At 42.9% G+C, this 20,974-nt stretch overlaps 1 protein-coding gene across 4 annotated transcripts in view; it reads left to right on the top strand.

The window, feature by feature from the left end:
• The window catches only part of nptnb (neuroplastin b), a 32,806-nt gene that overhangs the window by 1,484 nt on the left and 10,348 nt on the right, over nt 1-20,974 (top strand). For all 4 annotated transcript variants that reach the window (XR_007962224.1, XR_007962223.1, XM_052064243.1 and 1 more), the window contains exons 2-4: nt 10,921-11,268; nt 16,295-16,469; nt 17,679-17,773. Coding sequence is in view for 2 of the 4 variants with exons in the window: in XM_052064243.1 (XP_051920203.1) it covers nt 10,921-11,268; nt 16,295-16,469; nt 17,679-17,773 (618 nt within the window). In the remaining 2 variants the exon portion in view is untranslated. The remainder of the gene's footprint in view (nt 1-10,920; nt 11,269-16,294; nt 16,470-17,678; nt 17,774-20,974) is intronic.

Genomic DNA, 20,974 nt, shown 5'->3' with positions numbered 1-20,974 from the left:
AAGTGATTTGCTTGCCCTGTGTGTGATGCCACGTCAGTTTTTGCTCAGGCGTTACTTACGCTAGTTTGTTAGCTTTGACGGGACACAAATGCAGATGGTTTGTTTGCGCTGAATATTCTAATTACTAAATGCAGTCATTTATGTAACATCGGGTCATAATTGTGTACAAGCTTTATGCACGGTGTTGATGATTTGCTGATGATTCTTCTAAGTCCGTGCTGTGACAGGCTGCTGCAAATAGAGCAAATCAATCCAAACGGAATAAAGGTTTCCGCTTTACTTGCTTTGCTGAAATCTTACAAACCTCTTTTCGGAGGGCGTTAGTTATTTGTGGATTTTCGCTATTTTCTGCCAACAGCAGAGGTTCACTGGATAATCAAGCCAAAAGTCACATGCAGATACCGTAGTATATTTATGTCGTGCCTTCAAGGAACGCGGCATCGCGAGTCACGTCCGGAGCTGCAGCCATGCGGTTTGTTCAATGTTAGCATCTGCGCCCATGAGAATTTCGGTGATTCCCCCACCCGCTCCCCATGTCAATCAAGCGGCAGCGTAGCTAAAGCTCGCTCACAGCTAGCGGTTGAACGGACTTGTCACGTCTCGACTTTACCACTGCGCAATGATGGTTCTAAATTGAAGTCAAATCATCGCCAATCATACATCTCGGCATCAACGACACTGACGCCTTGCAGAAATCAACAGGCGGGTCGAAAGAAGTGGGAAAACATCAAGTGCACTATTTTTTATTTTTCACTAACTTTGACTCGGAGAAACATTTTCGGATGGTTTCCTGTTTTCATTGGATATGTAGCCCCTGGTTTCCATCTCAAGGAAGCATGGTATTTCTTTTTTGTTGCTATATGGAGGGCAGTCGGATCTATGTCCCGCTGAGCAAAATTGATGCTTTCCCCTAAAGGCCACTTTTGTTCTGTCTTGAGGAAATCAAAGCTTAGCTGGCACTAAACTACTTGAAACGTCTATGAAAAGACAACAGAAAGATTATCATGTTTGGTCCCTTTGGCAGTTGCCTCAGATAAAGCCCTTCCTTTCGCAGCAGAACTCAGAAACAGTAATCAATGCCTTCGTTACATCTGTAAAGCTGTAAAGCATTTTATTTTGCAATTAGCCAGTCCTCTCTTCAAGCGTCTCCTGTTGGTCCAAATTGTTGCCGCTTACCTCCTGACTGGAGCGTGTAAGAGGGAGCACATAACTCCAATTCTGGCCTCCCTGTAGGGTTCATTTTAAGATTCACTTTAGCAAATTTGAACTGGAGGCAGCATGGCTCAGTGAGTGGTCGTCTCCCAACCCTGAAGGTGGGCGTTCAATCCCTGGCCATTGCGACCTTGTCGAACTGTCCTTGAGCAAGATAATGAATGCGCACTTGCTCCTGATGCTGCATCATCAGTAGGTAAATGAGGAAACTGTGATTCTGAAAATTTGAGTACCTGAGGTCAATTTAGCAGAAATGTCATCGTTTTCTTATGTCTGATTTTTACTTTATGTACAGTACTTCGTATGCAGCAGGTAGTTGTTTTGAAATTGCTCTGTGAATACATTTCAGTTGAGTTGTTATCTCTAATTTCAACTTTGAGACCCCTTTCCAAATATTTCAGTTCAGCAACGCTGTTTTGTTTTCGCAAGTTTTGCCTTTGAGACGGATCTTGTGTAATAGCTCCTCATTTCTTATGCAACCTCAAATTTATTTACAGTACGTCAGAGTGATGAGCAAGAAATATTTTTCATGAGAAAAAAAATAAGTACAAACAACAAATGCAGGGGAGGGAATTATTGTGCATACTTAAACTTAAAGCCAGTACCTCACCTCGTCTTTTCTGGGTGATAATCAGACACCCACCGTGTGATTGTTGAGGGCGGGCTGAGAAGCGTTGACACAAACCTGCACTGTCCTACTTTTGAGGGGGTTGAATTTGACCCATTTCAAACAAATAAGGCAGGACAGAAAATAGGATGACAATGTAGCTGAGTGGACGATTGAGAAAATAAGTCATAAAGGTTTAATAACAAAATTGCAGCCCAGAGATTTCACTCTTTAATTTTTTACTTTTTTTTTGGAGGGGGGGGGGGTGTCTGGTGCCATGAGTCTTGGCAATGTGGAAAATCTTACATCCAATAACACTGGATATATCTGGAGAGGTTTTTCTTTTGTTGAGTTAGTGCCCAAATAATTTTTTGGGGTTATTTCAGGAAAGTCTATGGAATGATACAGGTCAGCTGTTATTTTTTGGTGGAGGGGTGTGGGGTGGGATTCGAAAGCTGTGTAATTCCTCAACATAGTTCAGATTGGGGGCCAAGTGATGCGTGGCTCCTTATGTAATGTTGGATTTCCAGTGGTATTACAGCCTTCAGGTTGTGACACGCAGAGACTAATAATGATAAGAGCAGATGTAATCACGTTTTTTTGTGGAGTGTGGGGGGGAGTGGGTCGCAGGGGGAATCCGTAGCTATTTTGCTCCTCACCATAGGGGGAGAAGTGAAGTGGTCGGTCGAGTTCCTGCGACAGATATGAGTGCAATCTTGTTCCCCCATGCCCCCCTCCCGGCCATTCTGCCCCGTTTCTATTTTTACCACCGCGGCACGCCAACGTGGGTTTAAGGTCCTTTTGTGAAAGTGAATCCATTAACACTTAATGGATGGCCTCCTTGTTCACAGCTGCAGCCGCCTCACCACGGACTGTGATTCAGCTGCCAGCCACAAAGGCTGTGAGACGACGCGATGCAATATTTAGCTTCTTTTTGCACTTGAATTACACTTAGATGTTAAAATATGACTTCAACGTTGACTGAAATTTGATGACGGTATCACAAATTCACTTTTAATTCTTACCATCGCGAAAATAGAAGTCTAAATATGAACAGTTTGTTTTGTCCTAATCTTTGAAGCAGTTTCCCTGCCAACTTTTGTTCTTGATATTATTACACAAAGACACGAGCAAGAAGGCTGCGCCCACAAGCACTGCACTAAGCACCCGAGTATAATAAGTGCTATTTTGCCAATAAGTGGCCCTTTTGTTCCTCTTTATTTCCGCCAAGCGCTGCAATCAAGAGAGGCGGGGTTTGCCATTTTAAGACGAGCGTTATAAAGCTGCATCCGATCCAATCAATAGAACTATGAGACAAAGGAGCGACTTGTCCATTATCGTGTTTCTTGTCCGCGCTCTGGACAAAAGGTCCATTTGTGAATCTGGAAAATATACTGCGGGCCTCGAGCCAGCGCTTCGACCCAGTCGGTCTTGCTCTGTGTGAAATTTGATATGGATGCGCAGTGAATGCAAAAACACACAACCGGCAGACGTGAACGTACAACTGTGTAAAATAAGCAGGGATTATATTCACACGCACAGTATATAAAATCAAGTTACCTTTTTGGAATGTGGGAGGAAACCATCTTTGAGAAAACCCACGCAGGCACGGGAAGAGCATGCAAACTCCACACAAGGCCTCGGATTTGAACTCACAACCTCTGCATCTGTGAGGTGAACGTGCGAACCAGTCCATATTCATCATTCTAACCGCTTGATCCTCACTTGGGTCGCGGGGGGTGCTGGAGCCTATCCCAGCTGTCTCCGGGCAGTAGGCGGGGGACACCCTGAATCGGTTGCCAGCCAATCGCAGGGCACACAGAGACGAACAGCCATTCGCACTCACACTCACACCTGGGGACAATTTAGAGTGTTCAATCAGCCTGCCATGCACATTTTTGGAATGTGGGAGGAAACCGGAGCACCCGGAGAAAACCCACGCAGGCCCGGGGAGAACATGCAAACTCCACACGGGGAGGCCGGAGCTGGAATCGAACCCGGTACCTCTGCACTGTGAAGCCGACGTGCTAACCACTGGACTACCAGGCCGCCCCAGTCCATATATATACTGTAAATATAAATCTACAAATAACAAAAACAGCAAGTAGAAACCTGCCATCCTAAACATGGATAAAGAGAAGCAACATTTTCGCTCAGTCATGCACATGGCGAACAGGTAATTATCTCACGCTATCATGAGGTGGACACATCCGCTCATGCTAAAAGACTTCAGACCGGTTCAGCCTTCAAGGCACCACGGCATTGCTGTTTGCCTTGCATATTTTATTATCAGTAAGTGTAGTGGACAGATGTCCCGCTATTATTTGGTGATTTATTATTATTATTTTTTTTAGAGATAATGTACAAGGTGTCAGGTTAGAGAGAAGAGGCTACATCATAGTATAATGATGTCAAGTTTAGCAAGAGCATCAAGGTTCGTAACGAGCTATCCGTTAGGGTTACAAACATCGGCTCATGTGAAATCAGTTTTGCCTCGAATCGTTTGACTCTGCCTCCTTTTGACCTCTAAAACATAATAAAAGGCCATGTTTGGCGGTTGTGATTACAGGGCCGGATTAGAGCGTGCCAACCCAGCAAGGGTTGCTGGGATTTACATCTTATTAAACTGTTGCCGTGCTGCTGTGATTCAAACGAGACCGCCGGGGGAGCAGTTTGACTTGAATTTGCAAATAACGGCCACATTGTGTCATATAACTCCCCCCACCTTGACATTACGTAAGGTGTACGGTCATGGTAGTGGTTGCCAGCGGTGTCAAAAGCAAACACTGACCACGCTGATGATCTCTGGACCACCGAGCCAAGTCATCTCAAGGGTAAAATATAGATGTTGTCTAATTGCACTGCTTCATTGGCTACGTTCACACTGCAGGGCCTGATTCCCGTTTCAGAGTTTTGCTTGGTGAATATATGACAAAAACAAATGTGACTTCTAATATGAATGGAAAGCATCCGTGAAGTGACCCGCATGCATGCAAAAAATAACGCCACGTGTTGAAGTTGGATTGAGAGAGGAATGAGACGGGAGGAGGCAAAAATATTTTGGGCAATATATACTGTATATATATATATATATATATATATATATATATATACCGGTATATACCGGTATATATCCCTCGATCCTCTCAATTCATGGAGACGTTTACTAAAGAGGACGTGACCTCATTGTTGCGCTGTCTGTTTGGCTGAATTATTACCATCACCACAAATGTCCACTTTATGCTTTATGTTCCAAGTGGGATAAAACTACATTAAAATATAAAATGAACACTGTTTCTGTTGTCGCCCTGCGATTGGCTGGCAACCGATTCAGGGTGTCCCCCGCCTACTGCCCGGAGACGGCTGGGATGGGCTCCAGCACCCCCCGCGACCCTAGTGAGGATCAAGCGGTACGGAAGATGAATGAATGAATGAATGTTTCTGTTGTCGTCTGCCACGAACTCCCCCCTGTCCGCTTGGAGTGCATGTTTGGCTTTTGATGACACGTAGGTCGCACGACGGGGACCTGAGCAGCCGCATCAGATACACATCAAATTGATATCAAATCTATAGCCTCATATCAAAGTGCAATAACGTTTTTTAAAAATGATATACTAATCAATATACCTTTTTAAAAAGAGCAGCAAGAAACCACAATTTTCCGTGGAGTGTATTCTAAGTTTATCAGTGTCTTCTTTTGGGTTGACAAAAAAAATGAAGTGGTGTTCTGTTTTATAATTGCAGTATCACCATACACCACTAGATGGCAGACATGATTTAGTCACTCTTGCACCAGGACTTATACTGACCTACTATGCAACGGGAGTAGGCCTGATATTTTGGGGGGAGAATGACAGGGACAAACCGAGTACCTCAGTAATCTTCAAATTTGTTGGGGGTTGATTTTTGTGAAAAAATAAATAAATGCCCCAAAGGAGTTCTTGCACTTAATGTTGGTTTGCTGCTCAGGGGTTTCGCGCTATCCTTGGATGCTAATTTTGATGCAAGCCCTTTAAACTTGGGTGGGGGTGGTGGAATCGCAGTATGTGGTTCTGTTTCAAATGCTTTGTTTGAGAAATGTACGAAGGGAATATATCCGGTTTGGTAGTGCATGGTCCTTTGTGGAAAACTGATGAACTGATGAAAAATTGTTGACACCCTCCATCAATTAAGTTGCCCATGCCTGATTTACAGGAGAAAATATTTCATTGCTTGATGAAAATAAAGAAAGAAAGCTCCTAAAACAAGTCAGTCACAATACCAGCAGCTCTCGTGTCTGGTAAAAGAGCAAAATCTGTTTGAAGACCATGCTGCAGCGTATCTGCACATGCTCCCACTACCACTTCACCACACACACACACACCACAGTACCTTCTTGCATGTGACCAGTTCAGCGGTCCTTGGGGGGTTTTCCTACTCGCTGCGCTCGCTGTCTGCCTTGTGGGAGTGCAGATGGGGATCCAGGTTGTAGGCAGGCAGCTGACTCACTCTCAGGCTGCACGGCGCTTGTGTGCGGCTTGATGTTGCCTCTCAGGGGAGCTCTCTTTTATACCGACATCAGTGGAGTAACGCTTTAATGCTTAAACAACTTTGAATTTTTTTTTTTTTTTGCACTACTGCTTGCTGCCGAACATTGAGCCTCTCCCTCACTGCTGCTGAGATTCTTTGTAAGCCGACTGCAACTCTAAAAAAAAACCTAAAACAACTTTTAAGCAAAGAATACCTCCTATTATATCCGGAAACAACTCAGTGATAGTCCTGATATTGAAATGCAAATACTCCGCTGAAAATGCCGCTCCAGTGAAAATGCTCCATTTTGTCTGGTTAGGATTATATAAACTCAGACTTGATGCGAATCAGTCAATCGATGACCTTTTATTTCACGAAAATGAAACCTGCGCAAGCTTCATGAAAGTCAGCAATATCGTCGCATGGACTGGTCACCGATCAAGACATAATGACTGTGAATCAGAATCGGAACAGGACATTAGGTGGTTATCTAGACCGAACACAATGCACGAAAGTCTGCGATGTGAACCATCTCGTTGAAAACAGGGCACAGCGCAAATTATTTGAGAGGAACTAAGCTAGCTTTTCTAAAAGTCCTCACCAGCACCGATGAAGGTCCAGGGTATGGACATAGAGAGGGTGACCTCCTACAAGTACCTTGGTGTTCTTCTGAACGACAAACTGGACTGGTCTACAAACACGGACACCCTGATTAGGAAAGGACAGAGCCGTCTCTTCCTACTCAGGAAACTGAGGTCTTTTGGGGTTCAGGGGTCACTCCTTAAGACGTTCTATAACTCGGTGGTGGCCTCGGCCATCCATTATGGCATTGTCTGCTGGTCAGGCAGCATCTCAGCCCGGGACAGAAAGAGACTGAAGCGACTGGTCAGGAAGGCCAGTTCTGTCCTGGGTTGCTCCCTTGACACTCTGGAGGAGGTGGGCAACAGAAGGATGCTAAACATTAAACATTAGCTAAAAGCTATGATGGCCAGTCCCTCCCACCCCCTCCAGCCCGCCCTGACAGCACTTGGTAGCTCCTTCAGCCAGAGACTGTTACACCCGCGCTGCAAGAAGGAGAGATACCGACGCTCGTTCCTACCGACTGCTGTCAGGCTGATGAATGAATAAAAAATAACAATCATAATAATAATAATAATTAAAGTATGTGAAGGAAAATTGTAAATAGTACTGAGATTTATCCATTGTGTTCATATTGTATTTAATTGAAAGATGTTTGTTGTTTTTTTTCCCCTTTCTCCTTTCTTCTTTCTACATACATTCTTGCTGCTGGAGGCTGTAAATTTCCCCAGTGTGGGACAAATAAAGGATATCTTATCTTATCTTATCTTATCTTATCTTATCTTATCTTATCTTATCTAACAAAGTAGCAGAGTTCATCTGTAGCTGCATTCTTCTTCCCATATGACTTTGAAATGAGAATGGATGGTTGAATGAGCGCCAGCTCCTCGATGTTAGCATGCCGCTGTAATTGCACTTGCTCATTTGTTGAGCGTTGTCTGTAGTTTGTTCTGTGGGTTAATTTTCCCCCTGCTGAATACAAATTACGCCCGGCTAACCTCTTCCTTGGGTTGTCACCCCGAACAGCATTTGATTGGCTTTTTACTGCATTAATTTTTCGTTATTATTATGGCTACCCTTTACCACAAGCGGAGTTGCTCAACGCCTCGCACGCATACCATCGTAGTAAAGAATGTCACAATAAATGTGTCAAATTGAAATTCTGCTTTTATGAGTGTAGGCGTATTAGACTTGGTTTCACCCTCCGGAATTATGTTGTGAGCTTGATGGAAGCAGATGTTTGCAGAGAAAAGGAACAAATGCTAATCGGAACTGGAGGCATCGCGCTTCGAAGCTGGCATTGTGAGTGCCGAATACGCTCCGACACATCGTTGTTTTTTTTGTTGTTGTTTATTTTGTTTGATTTAAATTCCTGCCAAATTCCGCTCACAATTTCTGCCCTCCTTTTATCAAATTCATATCCATCTGGCTGTGAGTCATGAGCATGTTTTCGGCAACTGAACTGTTACTATGGTTACCAAAAAAAATCATGTTTTGTTAAGTACGTGATTTTTTTTTTTTGGCTGGACTTCTGACATTCTGTTCGAGTGAACTTGCCAAATGACAGAGATCACAAGTTTGGGGGAGACTGCATTTCACATCCACTAAAGCAGAGTGACAGTAAAAAAAAAAAAAAAGTAAAAATGAGTGAACTCTGCAGCACGGTTGCCTAGCGGCAACCCTATCTGCCTCACAGTCAGTCGATGCCGATTCTAATCGTCAAAGTCTCGCCCAAAGTCATTTGGGAAAGACTCCAGTTCAAATGGAAGAAAAAAAGGATGGATGGAATGATGGATGGATAGACATCCAAACTGCAGGCAACAATGAACGGCAACCCCTTTCCCTCGAGGCACGAAAAAGTCGGGAGGTGCGTCAGACTGAGTTCGAAGTAAATGGGAGCATCAGAAGGAGTTATTGCTTCATAGTTAGTAGGAGGTGCGCCTATGAGTCCCTTAAAGGCTGGAACTTCATCACACGCAAGACGTTTGGTCAAGGTCTGACCTTGTGGGGTTGAGTTATCCGAGTTCTGTATTTTATGGCGTTTCACCGGCACGGTGCATGACGTGCAATGACAAAAATTCCAGTGATGCACCATTTGGCATTGCAGATCCTATCAAGTATTTGTAGTTGAAATTTGAGCGCAATCAAATAAGTCTGGCATCATAGGATCTCTGGAAATGACCAAAAATGACCCTAACAAGGCTCTCTGTTTCTTCTTGGGAATGGGTTTTAGAAATTCTTTTGCCACTATACTTTCAGGTTGCTAATTTTGTCCTAAAATTGTGACCATTATCCTTCATGTAATTTTCACAGAAAAAAATGTTTTTGATTCTGGGAAATAGCTCACAAATGGCCTCAGACTAATGACTAGGAATCAGACTATAAAAAAACAAAAACAAAATTGTAAAGTCGAAATGAATTTGTTGTCAGACTATGAAATAGTTTCTGCTCGGACAAATCTGGAGTGACTTGGGGAAAAAAACCCAGCAGATCAACAGCATCTTTGTCCCAATTTCCTCTACCGATCAAGGACAAAGTGAATTTGAGGTTGTTCCTTTTTTTTTCCCCCTTTCTTTTGTTTACAACTGACAGGCTTCGGGGGAGGTTGAGAAGAGTATCTGTGGTCCAGGTGATTTGTCATTAGATGAAGTTCATTAGGGCTGTCAGTGTGTTGTTGGGCTGACTACCGATGTGGAACTGGAGCGTGAAGGAAACCCAAACACACACTGCTACATGTGTAGCTTTGGCGGTGACACCGATGGGATCCCACTTCATGAACAATACTGCAGTGCTTCCTTGGGGCAGTGAGGTGGTTCCCGGTGGAATACTACCGGCTGATGGCATACCAAAGTGTCAGTCATTCAGTGGTCTGTAGGAGCGGTAATGGCGGTTTGACTTTTCCTCAAATGGATTTTGGGAGAAAAACAAAACAAAACAAAATGCGCTCTTGAATGTCCCGCTCATCCAAACTGAAGGTCGGTTGACCTCATTTTCTCTGTCAGAGCAATATCTGCTCGGGATTAAAGGAGATTAGTCGTATTTACATTCCTCCCCACCCACCAATGTGTGGCATTTTCTGTAATGTGCTGTTAATAGGTGCTTGATTTGTAATTTAACTGTGCAGGCTCGTTTAAATATTCAAAAACCTTCAATGTCCCAATGGAATACAATAACCTGCTCTGCCAAAACATTCAGAAGTTTTTTGAAATTCGAGAAAGCAACTATGAATTAAGAGGTACCAACTTATTCAAAAAACTCAAAACAAGAACAAACATCAAGCAAAGAAGTGTATCTAGCAAAGGTGTTAATCTGTGGAACAATCTCGAAACGAACCTAAAAATGAGTAAATCGCTTGCTGAGTTCAAAAACAAATTCAAAAAAATAGTACAAACAACCTACACCAATCAGAGTTAAAATGATAAATACTAAACATTAAATATAATGATAAATCAGAACTAAGTTGATAAATAGAGAAAGGTATTGCAATATCCATTATGAATACAAGAGAAAATTGACACAAGAGTGCCAGGGTGAGGATGTATATAATCTCGATACAAACCAAAAGTTGTGAAAATATCACGGTTAAGGGTAAAGTATGAGCCTTAATGGAGACTTCTTATTACTTTTTCTTTTCTGATTGATATAAAAATGATTTAGTAGATATAAACACATAACGGGGTAGGACTAGATAAGTTTTTTTACTTCATCCTACTCCCTTGAACATAATAACTGTGTTGAATGAAGACTGATTTCTTTCTTTTACTTTTTTATCTACCTTATTTTCTGTCAAATTATTACTGTATATGTTTTATGTTCAATAAACAATAAACAATAAACAAACAATAACCGTACAATTGCACAGCAGAGAAATACCAATGTAACATCGGCGACACTGTTGATTCCGTGTCAACTATTTTTCCAAGCGGTACTCTAATTACATTGAATTTCCTTTACGCTCCATTGGTGTTTTCTCACCATCTACTGCTCTAACATTCTCGTCCTCTTGTTTTCAGCTGGGTTTGTGAAGTCGCCGATGTCCGAGACGAAGCTCACCGGGGACACATTTGAGCTCGACTGCGAAGTACGCGGTAACCCCACCCCAGAGATCCAGTGGTGGTATTCCGAAATCAACCGAGCGGACTCGTTCAAGCAACTGTGGGACGGAGCCCGCAAGCGCAGAGTGTCCATCAACACGGCCTACGGCACCAACGCTGTTAGCGTTCTGGGCACCACGCGCCTCACGCTGGAAGACTCTGGGACCTACGAGTGCCGAGCGAGCAATGACCCCAGGCGAAACGACCTGCGGCAAAACCCCGCCAACACCTGGATTCGGGCCCAGGCCACCATTTCGGTGCTACAGAGTGAGTAGTGCATGTCCTTGAGATGAGAAATGAAGCCGTAATCTTCTGTCCTGACCACTCAATCATGTGCGGTAAAATGTGATTGTCTTGCTCGGATATGTGACGGATGGATGTCACACAACAGCAGTGATATACAGTATGACCTCTAAAATCCCGACACCATCATTTCATTTTTCTTTGGTTTCCCTCGTGATTTGTCTCTCTCATAAGCCTTTAAATATTTATGGCATGTGTTAACAAATGTAGGAATACTGTTGCTATCCACATTTTTGGAGTCCTTCTCCCATCCACGTCACTGGCTTCTCTTCTAAATACAGTGGTACCTCTACTTATGAATTGAATTGGTTCTGGTAGAAATTTCTGAACTAGAACAATTTGTAAGTAGAGACACGTTTTCCATGTAAATGCCCTAATTCGTTCCAAGTGATGATCATTTCACTTTTAACTGCATCCTCATCGTTTTTTGCCCTCTTTAGTTTATGTTCTCTCTCAGAAGTGGTTTTTGCATGGCGTTTTGTAAAGAATTGATCCAAGCACATTTGCATTAGTCTGTTTTTAACAATCTTTCGAAAATGTCCAAGGCAAACATCAGCATAGTGAGCAATCGCCCGACTGGTGAACACTTTTTCTGGGTGATTCATATTTCCGTAAAACTATCCGAACGACTCATGGCCTGAGAGGCGAATGGCGAGGATGCTGCATAGACGCCTATCTATCAATCTACACACGTAGATACATACGGTAGAGGTTTCTCTTAGCCAATGGGGTGCCAGGATGATGCTCGTTAATAGTAGCCAATGGCAGAGTAGCTATAAGTATGTTGCGTTCAGGAAACTCTGAGCTGTTAGTAGCAGCCCATACTTATCATACTCATATTTTTACCTTTCGTATCTTAAAATTTCTTTCGTAACAAGAGGCAATATTTTCCTGTTGAGGCGTTTCATAACTTGAAAATTTCGTATGAAGAGAAGTTCATAAGTAGAGCTACTGGTACTGTACTAACTTCATCGATTCACTCTTTCTGATTGTAACTGTCATTTTGGTTGCTTCTCTTGCATTTCTTGGATTGTTGTCTTTAATAGCATGCTAATCCCATAGTTCTTTTTTCATTTCTCTTATAGCCTTTACATTCAAATTTGATAGGGAATCTAAGGTGACACGAACGGATATTAGCGGTCAGCCTCTCTCAAAAAATGATATCATATTTCAGCTCTTGAATGGGGTGGTGATCCAATAGACGAACCAGAGCACATTGGGTCCTTCATTTCACCTTCGGATGAGACGCATTTTATTTCCATGAAAGAGTCTCCCTGGACTTGCCTGAGCATAGTGTAACCTTCTCAGCCAATAAGTGTGTGACTGTGAATCAGTAATGACATTATAGGCCCTTAAACCCTCTGCTCTGTGCACACAAACAGTCAAACAAACCGAATGGTTAAGTGGACCTTTTTAATCTGTGCATGCTCGGCCGCTCGGCCCACTGAAGCACAGAGAGACTTAGAAGGCTGTTAGTCATCGTGAGCGTATGCCAGAGAGGCTGAAAGGTTGTCAGATCCTTGCCAGTGCTTCTGACAAATCTGGATGTATATATTTTAACATCATTTGATTTGGGCGAAGTTCATTCTTTTTAGCATATCACAGACTGAAAATGTGCACACTTTGTTGTTACTTCACAAGAAAGCTGCACATACACGGTTTCATCCACGGCTATTGAATAGGACTTTACTTTGACTTGAGCTGGAATTTGAATATAAATAGCTAACCTCTAAATTCTGAAATGATCTGTTTAAGGATTTCCTATCAACCTCCACTTTGTCTCAATTTCTCATATTGTTTTTTTTTCCCCTTGAGACAATGTTCTAAATACCGTATTTTCCACACAATAAAGGCACCCCTAAAAGCATTCAATTTTCTCAAAAGCCTACAGTGCGCCTTATAATCCGATGTACCTTTTATATGATTCGACATTCTGATTTCTTGGACGTAGTATTTTAAATGTTCTGTCAAGCTGCAGCAGTGGAGAAAGTTCTATATAAATATAGCTGTATTGCATTGGATTCCCCTTAGTGTAGCTCCATCTAGTGGATGCATAACACAACCGCAGCCACTATTGTAGCTTCTATTCTATGCGCCTTACAATGCGAGGCGCCCTATATATGAAAATTGTTTTAAAATAGTCCATTCCTTGAAGGTGCACCTTATACTCCAAAGCACATTATAGCGCGGAAAATACCTAATATTAAAAAAGACAATCTTGTAACTGTCATAAGTGTGCAAAATGTTAAAAGCAATAATTTGGGTAGTCAACCTTTGATGCCATCATGGATGTGTCGCGTCTAAGCATAAGGTAATTCAAGACTGAGTTGCAGAGCATGAAGACTTCGCATTGTCTTTTTTCAAAGATTTATAACTGCAATATATATACACTGTTTGATGGTCACTGATTCAGAGGTAAAAGAACAGAGGAACTGCTTGTCCTTAAGAAGGGAATCACATTACCACTAAACAGCTCAATTTGCAAAGTACATTCTGTTGTTCTCTAATTATTGCGATTTCTGTTCTCTCCTTTTTGTACTGAGCAGCAAAGACAGAGACTACGTTAAAATCCGACTTCCATTTCTGGGTTACTTTTCCATTGCTCATGCAAACTCCAAAAACACCAGGCAGATTCTCAATGTACATTTTTCAAAGATTCCGGACTCGCCAGTGCTGTGACATTCCTCACAGTGGCTTTTCTCGCCTCTTTTTAGCCAACAGTGAGCGAGTATTAGCGGTACATGCGATAATACAGTCACATTTTGAGTTGGGTGCCACTTCCATTAACTTCAGTGAGTTACACTCTGTGCTTCAAATCACAGTAGTTGCATTTATGAGGGACCATTGGTGTAACTTAATAAGCTTCTAATGGACCTCATTTTCTTTTGCAACAGAAGAGTAAAAATCCCTGTTCGGAACAAGCAGTGCAAACATTTGGTACACTGTTCTCTATATGTCGGTCATTTCGAGGGCAGGAGTGTCATTATGCTGTAAGCCCTTTTCATTTAAATGGGTTTTGTTTTGCATCACACCTACCTTACAGCGAGGAGATCAGGCGTCCAATCTCCATGAGAAGTCTGCATCTTGTCACCGCAATTGAATCATTTTTTTTTTCGCTGGGTACTTTGGTTTCCTCCCACATCTCCAAAACATACGTGAGGTATTCTGGTGATGCTAAAATGCCCGTAGGTGTGAATGCCAACGTGAGTTGTTGTTTGTCGATATGTGCAAGGCAGTTGGCTGGCTCCCAGTCCAGAGTTTATGAGTATAGCCTGCCTCATGCCCACACAGCTGGGATATGCTCCAGCTCACCAGCTACCCTTTTGAGGACAGGCACGACTTGATTCTTTTGATTTTGTTTTATACATAAAATAGTGTGATGTAGGGGGAGAGGAGAGAATGTGTTTCCCCTGCCTATTTATAGGGCACATTTTATCTTGAGCTTCGCGCATCGTACATATAAAGTCTTCAGCGTTGGCTATTGACAGGGCATCCTTATAACAACCCTGTGTGTGAATTGCCTGTGGACCACTCTTGCCGAGTTGGCTAAATGTTAATTTATGTACCTCATGTTGTGTCTGTATGCATGTCTTGAGCGTGCTATTAATAGAACATGCTTGGCTGGGGGGCAAGCGAGGGAGGAGCGGGAGTGATTTCCCTGTAGCGAGTGCGCATACAGCAGTGCGGGAAGATGGTGCTGTGAATGCTAATAGAAGTCATTTGCTAGTCATCTTTTGCCGACCGGCTCGTGGCTTTGCAGGAATCAGTTGCGTCACGATGCTACGGCGCTCTACTCCTCCCCCCTTCAGGGGTTTCATGGCCGTCGTGGTGGGTCTGCCCTGGAAGCAAGCCTCCCACTCAAGGCGGCGCAGAGGACAGACACACTCTACCCCGAATGTCCTTGAGAAATAAATTGCGGAGTGACCAGGGATCGCTGTTACTTGGAGGGCAAAATCATGCAGCAAAGCAGTAATGTAGAATGTCAGTGATGTGTATGATGTTACGTCTAGTTTAGAGCTAATTTTCCACAGAAAATATACCAAAACAGGTTTACAGCAGCGTGTACAATCTACAAGATTGAACATCATAAATCAATTTAAGGTGGTACACGGTTTGTGACAGAGTTCCATTAGTACAGCAGGCACATGGGCCGAATTGATTCAAAAAAATCTGAAGATGCTGTAACAAAGATGTTCGACTAATTTTTTTCATGTGCCGCATCAGAGTTATGGTTTCCCTCAGGGGTCCATTATGACTGTGAACCCAGGCAATTGCAGAATGGCCTCATTTTATTCCATACACACAGCAAATTGATAGATCACTAGTTTGGAAATCAGAACCCAGTCAGAAATGTATTTATTTTATTTTAGAAGGGTGACGCGAACCCCCAAACATGCTTGAAATATCTCAACTTTGATCAAGAAACACATTATTTTGCCTTTGCGGGACAGATAAAATGATGTGACAGGCCACCTATAGACCCCGGGCTTTCAGTTTGACACCAGTACACTGTAGTGGATCACTGACCTCCGCTGATTATGTCCTAATTACAGTAAATAATTGTATGAAAAACACAAAATATGAAAGAATCAAATGAAATGATGCATTCTCGTGTCTCTCTGTCAGTTGTGGAGCGTGTATTCCTCATGTAGTCATCTGAGGCAAATGAAGTGCACTACTTGGCTGCAACCAGCAGGGACTGGATTAATTTGCATCTTGAATAGTATTTATTGTATCTAACACTTTTTCACAGGACTCTATATAATGTCTCAAAGAAAGTAATTAAACATATTTGTATTTTTTTATGTTTTAAATTAATTTGGTTATGAGGTCTAGCTGCTGTTTCAAAAAATTGTTCGATACACCACAGCCAGCAGTTCACAAATATCTCATTTGAATAGCAGAAAGCTGCAAATGGTCCTACTGAATATTACAAGCAGTACACTGAGCCTCGCTCCTGTGATCAGGCCGGACCGTTTCTGTCTTGCAGAACCAAAGATCAATGCCTCTGATCAGATCATCCTGCCGGCGGACTCCCCTGGCGTCCCAGTTACTCTACATTGCAACCTCACCACCGCCCACACCGCACACACGGAGAGCTTCTGGGTGAAGAACGGAAGGGAGATCGCCAACACGCGGACTGAGCATCGGACCACAGCGTACAGGTGTGGTTTTGAGGACTCTGCGTTGCAGAAAATTCTGATGGAAAGTGAATTAAAGGCCCAAAGTTCATCATAACGTGTCAAGAAAAAGGCAGCAAACTGATTGGCTTGCTGGCAGTTGACCTTCTGATTTTTTAATTGCCTCTCTGAATCTTTCCCTCTGAAAATTGTGTTGATTGGCATCCTTGGAAAAAGCAAAACATTAAGTCGGATTTTGAACTTAATCTATACAGTGGTTCCTCTACTTCTCTTCAAATTAAATTTTCAAGTTACGAAATGCCTCAACAGGAAAATATTGCGTCTTTTTACCAAAAAAAATCAAGATGCAAAAGGTAAAAATACAGCATGGTCTTCTATTTGCAGCTCAGATTTTCTTGAACGCAACATACTGAAAGCTGCTCTGTCATTGGCCATTACCTGGCATCCCATTGGCTAAGAGGGACCTCTACCGTATGCGTCTGTGTGTGTAGAATTGTAGCAAGATAAATCGATAGACATGTGTCTGTGCAGCGTCCTCGTCATTCGCCTCTCTGGCCATGAGGCGTTCAGATAGTTTTACGTAAATGGGAATCACCTAGAAAAAGTGTTCACCAGTTCAGCGATCGCTCACTAGGCTGATGTTTGCCTTTGACATTTTCAAAGGATTGTTAAAAGCAGACTAAAACAAACGTTCTGGGATCAATTCTTTACAAAACGCCAGTCCAAAACCTCTTCTAGGAGAGAACATGAACTAAAGAGGGCAAAAAACGCATCTCTCCTTACAACATTTTTTTGAGAACCAATTAATTTCTTAAGTAGAGGCACCACTGTACTCAAAGTGATAAACCATGGCCTTCTGTATCATCTTGTTTTAACTTTGCACTGTCACAAAGGATCACCGATGGAGCACAAAGCCACATTGTCGCCCCTGTAGACAAACCACAGACTCTATGTAGCCACAAGATAGGACCAATTGGTCACTTCCTTGTCACATTACATCAGTGATACTCGGAATATTGCGGCTAATATGCCCGTGGTTCCCCTGCCTGCTGAATCCTGAGCTGCCGCTCTGTAATATCCCAGCATCGTGCCAACACATTGTTTGCCACGGGCTCTCCGGTCCTCCGAGGGCTTCGCTGCTGTAGTCCCAGCTAATTAGTAGTGCTTTACTTCATTGCTTTGAGTGACTGGTAGGTTTAAAACGTGGCATTCATTGTTTCTGTCTTGTTTTAGAATTGGTAAACCACGGGCAGATGATTCTGGGGAATACATGTGTGTCTACACATTTGAAATGGCTCCAAATGCAAATGCAACAATTGAAGTCAAAGGTAAGATTATTGCAATGCCTAACTGTTTATGATGCCAAGCCCCTTTGTCTGTTAGATTGTCTTATTGTTCTCCATCAATGGCACCAACACGGAATTGAGAACAAAGACAATCCAGTGGTATTCTGGCTTCGTAGTGTATTGCGCAATGCCAGGGAGGAACCTATGGTCAAATCACACCAGAATGGGAATCGCAGAGTATGTCACGATGGTATTTATCAAGATATCTCACCAAGAATAACTACTGTAAAATATCATGCGACAGTGATTGTGGAGAGCGTATTTGAAGAACCATCAACCGTCAAAACATCACATCTAGGCAGCTAAAGAAGATTCAGAGCACGTTTTCATGCACAAGATGATTTCATTCAGAAATACTACCAAGAATACGGCAATCAATCACCTGTATATAAGTAGCAGAATATGCCCTTAATTTATCATCTAGATAGTATGTTCACGATGCAACGGTTGGAAAGTTCACGAGTGCACGTACGTTGACATTGAATGATGATATTACCAGAGGTTCTCAGTTTATGACAACTTTGACATAATACAAATGTGTACGTATGTCCAAACCTTTAGTCCATCACAAACCTACGCTAACGTAGTATACATAATTGTAGCTGTAGATTCTATCAATATTCTATCCCACCCTTCCTACTCTTTGGGACATACTGAACTGTGACGCTAATGAGGTCACGTTGTATAGGAAACGGATGAACGGAGGGAGAGGACATCATTGATTTTCTGCTGAGCCATAGCAAGATAGAGATGTCCTAGAAAAGTTAACAACCTGAGGCTGGGTGAAGTGACTCCTTGTTGACAAAGATGTTCGAACCCATCCTGTGCAACGGTTATGACAGGAAGCTCTCCCGAGGCTGTTGTCACTCTTGGCTTTCGCTCAGATGACGGTCTTCACAAAATGGACAGGAGAACGCAAATGTTCAGCAGACATGCAAACACGGAGCTCTCCTGCAGGGCATTTCTAGGGTCGCTTGTCAAAATAGAAGTGCTCATGCGATTTTGTGATTGGAAACTGGGTTATCAAAGGACCGATTAGCAGGTTATGTAAACAGTGCTCGAAAAGCCGAGCGACCAGGCGAACTCATCTGCTGTACCACACAAACTGACGGCCAAGCCGTCGCTTTGAATAAGGAATCCTCCCTGAGAAAGGGCAAGTGAAGACCCTGTTCAAGAGAAGCTTGCCTGCGTGCACTACATAAGCCAATTTGCTGTGGCATGGCTAGGCTGCATACTGAGCATGCCCTGTCTCTTATTCTGTGGTTGTCTTAGAGCGCTGCCTGATTGTGTAACATGGGTGACGAGTATGCGCGTGTGTGTGTGTTCTGCTTTTTACTGGCTCAAGAGCTGACGGGACTCGTGTCGGTTCAAAGTGAAGTGTCCTGGCCGTCGCCGTGGCTGCAGGCCTGTGACTGTTGAGGCTTTCTATGTGTCCCCCGGGAGGGAAAGCCAGTCCCTTTCACTGGACACAGGGTGCCTGAGTTTGTCCTTTATGTTCATCAGTGCCAGAAGAAGCTCCTGCCAGATTGATAACCTTTACATCACGATCCCCAAATGCTCTTTTGAATTTTCTTGAAGTGTTTGCAATCATTTGTGACCTAGGTAGAGAGCCCGCTGTTATGCTAGCCAGCTTTGCACTGTGCTTCTTGGCAGCCGATTGCTGAGATCCCTCGCCTACAGTGTCCTTGGCACACTCATCCTTGCAGGACTCAGCTCTAGAGGCAGCAGATGGAGGCTTCTGTGATGTTGTAGGATTAAGGCTGTGAATCCTGTCGCAGCCATCTCTGTTGCAGCACGGGAGTTTATTGTCTGCGATACTAAGCTCACTGCCACTACTCATTTGGTACCTAAAAAAAGCCCTAACCCGCTAAATGATAACATTTACTCGTCGCAGTATCAGTAATAGTACTATGCTAAAGTCATAACTGTGGTTTTGGCAATGTTATACCATCAAAATACAGGAATGTTATTCTAACACAGACCTCTACCAAATGGATTGTTAACAAACAACTGTCGTGTATGCATTATGTGTTTGTTTGGTAACATTTTAAGAGGTTAATGAGAATGGATGAAATGCTAACAATTGTCATACTAGCATGTACCCAGATGGCATCATTAACTGTAGTTTTTGTTTGTTCGTCCTTCTGGATTGTTAGTTTGTAGGCTATATCCTGGTTCCTGGAAGAATATGAACCAACATTTAATGTCAGTTTGGTACAAGCTGCTGATATCACGACCGAGATGGGTACAATTGTGCTAATATTTGGTATGCTAACATATAGAGAGAAAGGCAAAAAAGTACCCAAAAAAGTGCCATAGCCGGTTGACAGTTTTCATTTCTCGGAGTCAATTACTATTTCAAGAGGCTAATGAGACTGGCGGAAATGCTAAAATGCTAACATGATATTACTAACATAGACGCAGGTAGGAAATGACCTTACATTTTGTTCGTCCATCTGATTCAATACTTATTAGACTACTTCTTGGTGTTCAAAGAAAGACAGAGAGCGGGTGCTGTAGTCGGGGAGATAAAGGAAATGCCATGAAAGCTGAAACAGAAATAGCAGAAATCATTTGATACTAACTGTATCTGTTTGATTGATTTGATTTAGTCTGTCAAAAACGTCTGTTGTGAACAAGGTCACTTTGACAACAAAGCTAATGGTAGTCTGAGACTTTTGGACAGTCCTGCGCATTATCACAAGCAGATCAGATTCAAAGCTACCAATAGAGGATTTTATTTAAATGTCTCTCGGTCATCCAGTGAAAGCCGAATGCATATCCTCCTCTCTGACAGCTATGACCCCCTCCCTCCTGCAAAGTCCACACTCTTTATCTCCGCCTGGCACAAACAGTTTAATAATCGCGGGAGTGTGAAATTGAGGTTTCCGCTGCTTTGCCGCCACTTTGGACAGTTGTCACTCATTGACATAATACAAGGCAGGGATAAGGCGCAAATGAGCTTGGCCACTCCTCTACTCAGGGCAGCACGTGGGCTCCATAATTAGAGTGGGGGTGATGTCACCAAAGAGCTCCGACCCCCCTCTTGCTCTATTATCCATGTGCAGCTGAGAAAAAAAAAATATCACTCGGGGTCTTATCCTGCTTAATTGCATGAAAGGAATTATTGCAATTTTGGGGGATTATCGGCAGAGTGGTTATCCTCTCACAGCGAAAAGAGTC

Source organism: Hippocampus zosterae, chromosome 4, assembly GCF_025434085.1.
Source record: "Hippocampus zosterae strain Florida chromosome 4, ASM2543408v3, whole genome shotgun sequence".
In the NCBI taxonomy this organism is placed as follows: Eukaryota; Metazoa; Chordata; class Actinopteri; order Syngnathiformes; family Syngnathidae; genus Hippocampus; species Hippocampus zosterae.
The sequence above is the reverse complement of the archived record's forward strand: the minus strand, read 5'-3'. Positions and strand labels throughout refer to the sequence as shown.